The sequence below is a fragment of the Myotis brandtii genome, unplaced genomic scaffold (assembly GCF_000412655.1).
Source record: "Myotis brandtii unplaced genomic scaffold, ASM41265v1 scaffold550, whole genome shotgun sequence".
In the NCBI taxonomy this organism is placed as follows: domain Eukaryota; kingdom Metazoa; phylum Chordata; class Mammalia; order Chiroptera; family Vespertilionidae; genus Myotis; species Myotis brandtii.
The window spans coordinates 2,689,949-2,699,357 of NW_005370043.1; the positions used below are offsets into that span (position 1 = coordinate 2,689,949).

A 9,409-nucleotide genomic window follows, 5' to 3' on the forward strand; every position below is an offset into this window, starting at 1 on the left:
TCCTGTGCAACTTTTGGAAACCTACCTGTTTCCATTCCTTCTCCCACAATTACAATCTCCCCCCACAAACCGCTCATCCCCCAAAGCCTCCATACTTGGACGTCTTCATGTCTCGCCCTCCAATCACGCGGGCAGTGACCTTCTTCCCAACCTTCAGCCTGGCAGTAGGAGATGTGCCCTCTGGAACGTCATCTAGAATGTGGGAGGCATGGATACAGCCAATGATGCCATTTTCCAGGGTCACAACCACATGGGTGGGCTTAATGGACTTGACAGTCCCTGTGACCATGTCCCCAATGGAGAGGGTGTGCTTCTTTTTAGTCCCTACAACCATGGACGGATCCCCTTCATCATCCTCGTCGACCGTCTCAGAGTCCTTCCGGGTCTGTCTCATTGTCCTCTTAGCAGCTGGTCCCTCAACAGCCATGAGAAGGCCAGTCACTCCGGGTTCCGTGGTCTTGAGAGTTAGGGAGACACCCTGTCCCACTTGCAACTTCTCCGAGTCAAAGCGGAATGTGTCATTGAGATGAGAGGTCAGAGAGAAAGCTGCCAGGTGGCCAGTCTCGACCAAGGAAGCAACGGCAAAGGACTCCTCCAAGTGCTGCACAATCGCCTGGTGTTGTCTGCCTTTCTTCAGCTGGAAAACAGAGGAAACCCACCATTCCCACTTCTTACAGAGCACAGGACCCGTTCATCACCCACCGGGCTATAATACAGTGGGTGGGGTTGGGAAGAGCCTGGAGTCCAGGGACCCAAGGCTAGATCAGAATCACCTGGAGTTAGCTTCTGTTTTACCCTAGAACTAGTGGAATCAGCAGGCGACTTCTACTTATTCTCTAGTTCTAAGACACTGGTTCCTACTCTCTTAGTTCTACAGCTCTCCCCCAATTTTTTACTCTTTCGCTCAACAAATAGAGTCACTCCTGAGAGCTTACTATGTGCAAGCCATTCAGTCTATCTTGCCCCCAAATCCAAACTGTGCTCATGTCCAAACTGTGCATCCAAGTGCACCAGCTTCACTTGGATAAAATGGAACAAGGACCTGCAAGGACACTTACTGAGGGGTTAGTATTGCTTTCTATTTCTCTTTGTCTCTCAAAGTCTCAAACTTACAAGCAACTAGAGGTTAAGGATTATACGTATGTAATTCTCTGCACCATACCCTACGCAATTGGGTGCTTAAAACTTTAGACAGACCAAATATATGTCATCCAGAGAAAAATACTACTAATTTTGAGATTTTCCTTGAACCCATTCTTCTCTCACACAAAAGTATCAGGAGAGGGTGTCGATGAGCAGCCTGGAGGTCAGAACTACCCACAGACATGTTTTGTTTGGGTCATACAATGTTTTTAAAACATGGTTTTCAACCTTTCCCACTCTTATTTCAAATAAAAATCCAAATTCTGCCTTCTCTTAAAATTCGGAGATAGCCTGGCTGGTGTGGCTCGGTGGTTGAGCATCAACCTATAAGCCAGGAGGTCAAAGTTTGATTCCCAATCAGGGCATATGCCCGGGTTGTGGGCTAGGTCCCCAGTTGGGGGGCATGCAGGAGGCAACTGATCAACGATCCTGTCTCATCATTGATGAGTCTATCTCTCTCTCTTCCTCTCTGAAATTAACAAAAATATTTATATTTTAAAAAATCAAAGACAGCAACACCAGACCCAGATGTTCCCACCTGACAACAACCAAATGGAAACGAATGGTCTCTGTCCCTCAGCGGGCTGCAGGCTGTCAGCACTTACTGCTACCACTCCCTATAACCCACCCACCTGGCTCACTTCACTCATTTACACAACCTGCTTGGCCCTTAAAACAGGTGACCATAAAATTTATTATCTGAACCCGAAAGTCTGAGCTATTAATAACTACACCGGGATGAGAGGTACAAACTGGGTGGGAATGATGCAGATAAATCCACCCTACCTCCAAGCATTTGTGTCAGAATCCCGGAGCAAAGTATGTGGGATTGAAGGGGTGTATAATGCCTTCAAAATCATGGAAATGAAAGTCATCAGCAAGCTTACCTTTTTAGTTTTCCTATTCACCAAATCGTGGCAAAGGGAAACATGTACTTCCAACTTCAACATGTCAACATTCAAGATCACAGCCTTCTTTTTCTGCCCAGATTCCACCTCCTGCCCTGCAGTGCAGAACCAAACACAACATGACCACCCCCTGGAGCAGGGGGGAGGGAGACAGCATCTCTCCAAGAGCCCTGCTGTCCGTTGTCCTGATTGCATACGACAAGTTTCTACCGAATCAGCTCATTACCCTATGTATTTGGAAATTCTGAGTCCAGGAGAGGAAGCAAGGGGCAAAGGGTTTCCCCCACCAACCATGGTGGGCAAAACCGAAGCACTCACCTGCCCGATGGTATTTGCTGGCTCTAAGGACCAGACCAGGCACTGGGCCCTCACTGAACACCACAGAGCCATCTTCCAACACCTCTTGCACCTCTAGGTCAAGGACCATCCCTGGGGTCATCTCAGCCAGCGTCTGGATCAACACAGAGTCTACCAGAGACCCAAAGGAAACAGGAATTAGCAAGCAGAAACATTCTTACCATTCTTTTCCTTCAGAAATGTGCTACTACATAGAGCGACAGTGGAGCGCTGGAACCACAGTGAAGGTAAAATCACTTTTAGTAAAATTGTCCCATACCCATGAAAAGTCCTATCATAAAGGGAGACACCTCTGCCTCTTGCTAATCCTACCTGGCCACGATTCATGAATATAGCCAGCAAATGCCAGTAACACACGCTTTCCTTTGGTTTCTGAATTTTCATTCTTTCTGTTTAGAATCTACCCTCTCAAGCTTCTTATTCCTGAATCCCGAAAAGGGTTCCAACAATCTGACACAATAGTTCAAAGCTTAGGAGGGTCAGAATAATATCCCCTCACAAAGTGTTCTAGCGGGTCCCTTTCCAATTTATCATCCACTATATATTTGTTGAAAACGGAACAAAAAGTGAGGAGGTGAATGGATTCACAACACATGCAAACCTGAGGCCACAGAACTAAGGAAAATTATGCTCTGGACTGGGCAGGAACACAGGGGGACTTCTGGGATGCTGGTAATAATCTTTATCTGAAGCTGGGTGGTGGTTAAACAGGGGTGTTCATTTTATACACATTTACTGAGCTGTACCCTAAAGGATTTGTGCACTTTATGTCATACACCCATCAGACGGGCATAAGTTATAAGACATGCTCCCCACCCCTGACCCTCATCCTCTTCCCTCCTGCTCCCACCTCGGTTGCTCATGAGGCTGCGCACGCCCTGCCGCTCCTCCAGGCACTGGCTCAGGAGGAGGAGGCTGGTGGTAGCCAGATCTCCCAGAGTACAGTCCGACAGCCGCAGCGACAGCAGCATCCGCTGCTTCTCCTCGTCCACGTTGGTCACCTTTGCAACCACCGTCTGCCCCTCGACGAAGTGGTCACTTGTGGAGGTCACAAATTTGTCACTCATGATCTAGAAGGAATGGGCAGAAAATTAAAAAAGGAAAAGAAGTCTCTATTAAGACAATCCAGTTAATGTGCCCAAAGGAATGGGCAGAAAATTAAAGGGAAAGAAGTCTCTATTAAGACAATCCAGTTAATGTGCCCAGAAAGGAGTCTGAGAGATGGGGAGGGCACACAGGACCCAGGACGTTGCCCCCGGCCCTCTGAGTGCAGCTCCACTGCCCTTCCATAAAAACAGGAGAGGCCCAGGCTGCCCAACACAGCCTCCAAGAGGGCATCCAGCCAAGAAGGCACATCAGGGGCAAGCCAGGGGGCCCCCACACTGTCCATGTCTCTAACATCCAATGACAGCCCTCCTCCCTTCACTATGTATGTTTCTGGGGTCCTCCCTTCTTCTCCCATTTTTTAAACTGTTCTGGCAGGAGATGCAAATGTGATTTTCCCAGACAAAATACCAGAAAGACAAATCTATGGAAGGGAAGAAATATTTACGAATTATCTGTGGCAGAAATGAGCTACAAGCCATATGCTCACCACTGTGTTACACGGACTCTGGTAAGACTCCTCCCGGCTCTGGCTCAGTTTATTCAGCAGGCCTGAGGGGTTCAACCACGGGATACCTAGGGTTCTTTTCCAGTTTGAAAAGTTTAAAATTCAAAGACGTGGTGCTTAAGGGTGGGGATAATGTCAAGGGTATTCTGGTACCATAACACCTCAAAAACCCCAGCAGGCTGTAACACCTGTACTCGGCTGCTCAGGAAAATCGATTTCCCCATCTAACATGCCGAGAGTATAAAAACAAGTTCAGTATCCTTACACTGGATACTGGGCCTCTGCCCATCTACCCATTGCTCCAGTGTGAAGTGAAAGGTATCCCTTCCTCCAGGAGGACACAGCTGGGCAATAGGAGCCCGGACTGAACCTGAGCCCCGCTCCCAGAGCCAAGCGCCTCCATGCCACGCCCCTGAAAATCTTTCAAGGGACTGTCTCTTGCTCCTTCCCATCAACCCCAGGTTCCGTGACCCTGTGCCCTTGCGCATGGAGCTGAACTTACAGCTTTGGGGGCCAGTCCGCTAAGGCCTGAGGGGAACTGGACGAACACGCCGTAGTCCTTGATGCTCTTCACAAAGCCAATGAGCAGCATTCCAGGATGGATTTCTGAGAAGGTCTTGGGATCCTGGCCTCCCTCTACTGTGGAGACCAAAGCTGGCTTCCTACAAAGGAGCTAGTGGTGCTTCATCAAGGAATATTCCAGAAAGGGCAGATGAAATATCTGTCTTTCCCATCCTTCTCCCCTATGCGCCCTCTGCTACTAGCGTGATTCTCTACGTGTGCAGACCAGCAGCAGCAACAGCACCTGGAACTTGTTAGAAATGCAAATTCTTAAGCATCACCCCAGACCTATGTATCAGAAACTCTGAGGGGGTGGTTGCAAGCTGTCTGAACAGGCCCTCCACATGATTCTGATGCCGTCAAGTTTGAGCATCAAGTTTGTGCTATTCTTCTCCTTAACTCGCCTCCAGATTACTGGGGGGGACCAAAATGGGAATGGCTCTTCCCTGTGGCTTGGCAGCTGGACTGGCCATGACACAATTCTCCACCAACCTCACACTAACCACCCTACCTCACCTCCTCTGCCTCGCTTCACCCCAAGCAGATTTCATGCTCGGTGAAAAAGAGGCAATGTTCTCCTTCAAAACACCCATCCCAAGATCAAAGGGAATATTCTGAACCCCAAATCCCTTTGGGGGGAGGGGAAAAAAGATGGACAGCAACTACCTTAATTATTCCAACTCAAGTGCCCTGCCAAGGCCAGGGAGCTACTGGAAATATCTCGCTGGGCCTGGCAGGCCACACTGCCTCCCCCACCCCTGGACTCCCACTTTGCCCTGACCATCAGCATCTGCTGGCAGGATTCCAACCCCACTCTTACTTTCTACCAGGGAAATACAGGGAAAGTGCAAGCTTGTTCACTGGTTTGGTTTTATGGAAGTATTTCTGTAGCCAAATGGCCTACTTTTTCCATGGAGTTTCCAGCTAAGAGCATAGCCCAACCCAGTTCCCCCCCGAGAGTACCCATGTCCTCCCCCACAACCTTCCATGGCTCCCCAGATACCAGTAAAGGATACAACATGTCCCTCACTCTGACTCAGACACAGGACTCTGTGAAGGGTGTCACCAGCCTGGAGCCAGTGATGTAACAGGGGGCCGTTGGCGACGTGGTCTGACAGATGAGACGTGGGAAGGAAAGCAGGGATGTTGTGGGGCAGGACAGTCACCTCCAGCCCGTCTTTAGTCTTCTCTAAAACCTTCACATCCACCAACTACCAGGGAAGAGAAAGACAAAAAAACAGCACTTGTCTCGTGCACAGAGAGCAACCTCGTCTGGGCCAGGCAGAGATCAGAGGCATCAAATTCCAGCACCAGGAACCATAGAAAGGTCAAGATCAGAGAAGCTGTCTTCCACACCCCACACCATCATCCCCAAAGACCCAGCAGCCGCGCACACGCACATGCACACACATACACACACATCAGGACCCATTTGTGTGATATCATTCCTCTCCCAAGTCCCTCCTCGGGGTCCCAGAGCAAAGACAGTCTTGCAGGATGGCCCTAGAGACCAGAGAGGAAAGAGGGCAGCAGTACACGGCCAAAAAGCCACACCATGACACAACTTTCCTTTCCTGGACAGCTTCCATTTGCTCTGAGACAAAGGAAAAAACATATGAGGTTCTCCCACAAAAACCTCAATTTCCTCTGGCCCCAGGATCTTAGCTAACTACCTCAATCTTTCCCCTCCAGCGGTTTCAGTATCCCATGTGCCAGTGGCACCCTGCTCTCAGCAACTAGAAACTAAAACAACTTGTCTGGAGAAGTCTGGGTACCTGCCCAACGTTAACGGCTTTTCTTTTCTTCTGACTTTGTCCCACATGCTCTTTCTTTGGGTCACTCAACAGCCTGAAGGACAAGAGCATCCTCTCTTTGGATGGCTCACAGTTCAGCACCGAAACCTTCACCACCTGGAGAGAAACCACACCTGGTTGGCTAACTCCTCCCAAAGGGCCTGTCTGGACCTGGAGAGAGGCCCTCCACCAGCGCTGCAGGGGCCTTGGGAAAGCCACCCAGATCCTAGATCAGATCAGAACGCAGTGAAAAGAGCTATACAGAACACCCCCCGAGTCAGCTTTTGGGTAAAGAAGACATGAATAAATTTTTGGTACAATCCCAAGTTTTAAAAAAATTATTTTTCCCAGACAGACCCAGGTTCACTGGTTTTATGGCACTGCCCCCTGGTGGTTCATTCGTTTGCCAGCATCCAATGAAGCCCCTTGAGGGTTTCTCTCTGTTCTGTTCCCATCTCCTACACCAAGCTGGCTCAGGCCCAGTGCCCCACATGCCTCTTCCTCATCCCTTAAAAAATAGTTCTCCATGCTACTCCTTTAAATCTGTGTTCATGGGGTCACTAAGGGTAGGGGCCCGCCGGGGAAGAGTATTACCTGGCCAGTGTAAAAGACCCTCTCTGGGTCAGGGACATACTCAGCACTGAGCTCATGCTTGGGTACCAGTCCCTGCACATCATTGTAGAACTTCACAATGCAGCCGTAGTCCTTGACCCTGAGGATGAAGCCATGTGTCTGCAGACCAGGCTTAGTGTCGTCATAACAGGTAATGGCAGGTAGTTTGGATTCAACCAGGGTTTTCTTCAGGGTCATCATCAGCTTCTTGGCTTCAGGGTCACAAAGCAAAACCTAGGGAAAGGATACTGGCTGTCATCAAGTTACCAGTTATCAAGAGAGCTGGTCTCTGCAACCCCTGAACCCAAAGGCCATGGTCGTTCCTAAGAACCTACTCTCTCTTTCCCTATAAGAATAATCTCAGCTGCAGACCCTCCCTGCTTCCTGTTGACTATCTAAGGAGTAATCATCTCTATTTCAAATGTACTTCCTCCGATAAGCTCCCTCCTGGAACTGTAGCAACACCCGTCATCTCACTACACCTTCAGAGTCCCGTGTCAGTTACTTCTACCTGCCTTAGCTACTTCCTAGACCACTAGCATCTTGTCTGATTGAATAACTGAACCAATTTACCATCTCAATACTACTATATATTAGCTATAAACTAAGACTGAGAGTCCAACCATCTCTCATCCTTCAGAAAACCATCTCCTTAAGGGCAGAGAAATTCTTCCACTTCAAAGCCTCCTGACCCCACAACTATAAAACATTGTGCCAATGGGTAATCAATTGCTTTGTTGACTCAATGGTAATGAAATAAAATGAAAACAAGAAAACACTGTAATGAAATAAAATGAAAATAAGGAATGGAATAAAATGAAAACAATGAAAAGTACTGTGTACTATCACATTTAATCTTTTTCAACTTTGTGAAGCTTCTCTTGGGATTCAAGCCTTTGTAATAAACCACTCAGTTTTAACAGTTTTGGCTGGGCTACTTCTGTGCCTGACACACCCCTTGTTCCTCCTCAACCTTCCAAATCCTACCATCCTTTCTAATTCAAGCCCCACCTCTGCTACAAAGCGAGAATACATTACTGTTACATAGAGCTAAATTTGAAAACTGTTCTGCCATTTATTAGCTGTGTGACTTTCGGCAAAATATTTGGCTTTCCTAAACTTTAATTTCCCCACCTGCAAAATCAAGATAACAATAATTACTTTACAGGGTTGTTTTAAAGATTAAATGAAATAATGAATTTCATGTGCCTAGAACAGCAACTGGCACAAAATACATGTTATATGGTAGCTGCTAATGCTATCATCAATGATTCTTGCTGTCCCAGCCCACCCTTACCTCCCCTTTCTGAGATATAATCACAGAACAGAAAGCCAGTTTTCCCTTCCCAATGCCAGGCACAACACTGCAGACGTTACATGGTCATTTTGTGGAAAAGGACAAAAACTTCATCTGAAAAGCATTGCTCTCTTCCCATATGGCCAAAACCCCAACAGACACCCATCAGAAGGCTCACCCGGCATGTGACTTCATCCCCGATGTGGTACTTCTTCTCTGGATTCTTCATCGGGATGTCGGCCAGGTGCATGGGAGGTACCAAGCCCCTGATTTGCTCACTCACTTTCACCAACATCCCATATGGCTTTATGGTCAGCACTGTGCCCTAGGGAGTAACAAGAAAAGATGCCATGCCTCAAGAATGATCTTTCCTCCACCTCTTACAAAGCATGTCACACCTCTTTCAAAGACCAGGTTCCTGAGTTAACCAGGCCTGCCTCTCTCTCTCTCTCTCTCACTGGGCCTGCCTCTCTCTCTCTCTCTCTCTCTCTCTCTCTCTCTCTCTCTCTCTCTTCCCCTCTGAAATCAATAAAAGTATATTTTTTAAAAAGTGGACACAGTTAAAAGATAAAATAAAATAAAGGGGAGCGGCTCAAATGGAACAGGAGAGGCAACTGGAAATGGCTTCTTACCCATATCCCCGGTAGCTCAATTATCACACAACTAACTTTTTGACCGGGTCTAATAAACACTGTTAAATTCCAGGGTTTTGACCTACCGCTTCTGTAGTTGGGTGGCATTAGTAAGACTTTACCTTGAAATAAATGATGAGTTACCCAAGGGAAGAAAAAGAAATTCCAGTTAGCAGGCAGAAGCAAGGAATGTGACTATAAATGTGTTCACATGAGGACAATAGCTGACAGTTAACCTGTGAAATAAACAATGTCTGAAGCTGGAGGAATATCTATATGCTTGAGGTCTTACCTTTACCAATGCCCCAGGTTTGATGTCATGATATCCAAGGAACTGAGCTTCAATAATAGACCTAGAAAAGGAAAATACAAGATTAAATAAACTAGAGCAGATTTTACCTAAAATTCAGGGCTACTAAAATCATGTGGGCAACAAAGGAAACTTCACCAAGCAAGGCCAGGAGAAAATGTGAATGCATAGAACACACCTCTAC

The 9,409-nt window shown here is 47.4% G+C and overlaps 1 protein-coding gene across 3 annotated transcripts in view; it reads right to left on the reverse strand.

Annotated features, from left to right (window-relative positions):
* Window positions 1–9,409, reverse strand: part of PDCD11 (programmed cell death 11) — a 41,541-nt gene that overhangs the window by 14,884 nt on the left and 17,248 nt on the right. For all 3 annotated transcript variants that reach the window (XM_014549416.1, XM_005878216.2, XM_014549415.1), the window contains exons 11-20: window positions 9,208–9,268; window positions 8,462–8,608; window positions 6,969–7,220; window positions 6,357–6,491; window positions 5,598–5,792; window positions 4,523–4,693; window positions 3,259–3,478; window positions 2,370–2,519; window positions 2,031–2,146; window positions 96–637 (exon numbers count right to left, since the gene is read on the reverse strand). In XM_014549416.1, coding sequence (XP_014404902.1) covers window positions 96–637; window positions 2,031–2,146; window positions 2,370–2,519; window positions 3,259–3,478; window positions 4,523–4,693; window positions 5,598–5,792; window positions 6,357–6,491; window positions 6,969–7,220; window positions 8,462–8,608; window positions 9,208–9,268 — 1,989 coding nt within the window. The remainder of the gene's footprint in view (window positions 1–95; window positions 638–2,030; window positions 2,147–2,369; window positions 2,520–3,258; window positions 3,479–4,522; window positions 4,694–5,597; window positions 5,793–6,356; window positions 6,492–6,968; window positions 7,221–8,461; window positions 8,609–9,207; window positions 9,269–9,409) is intronic.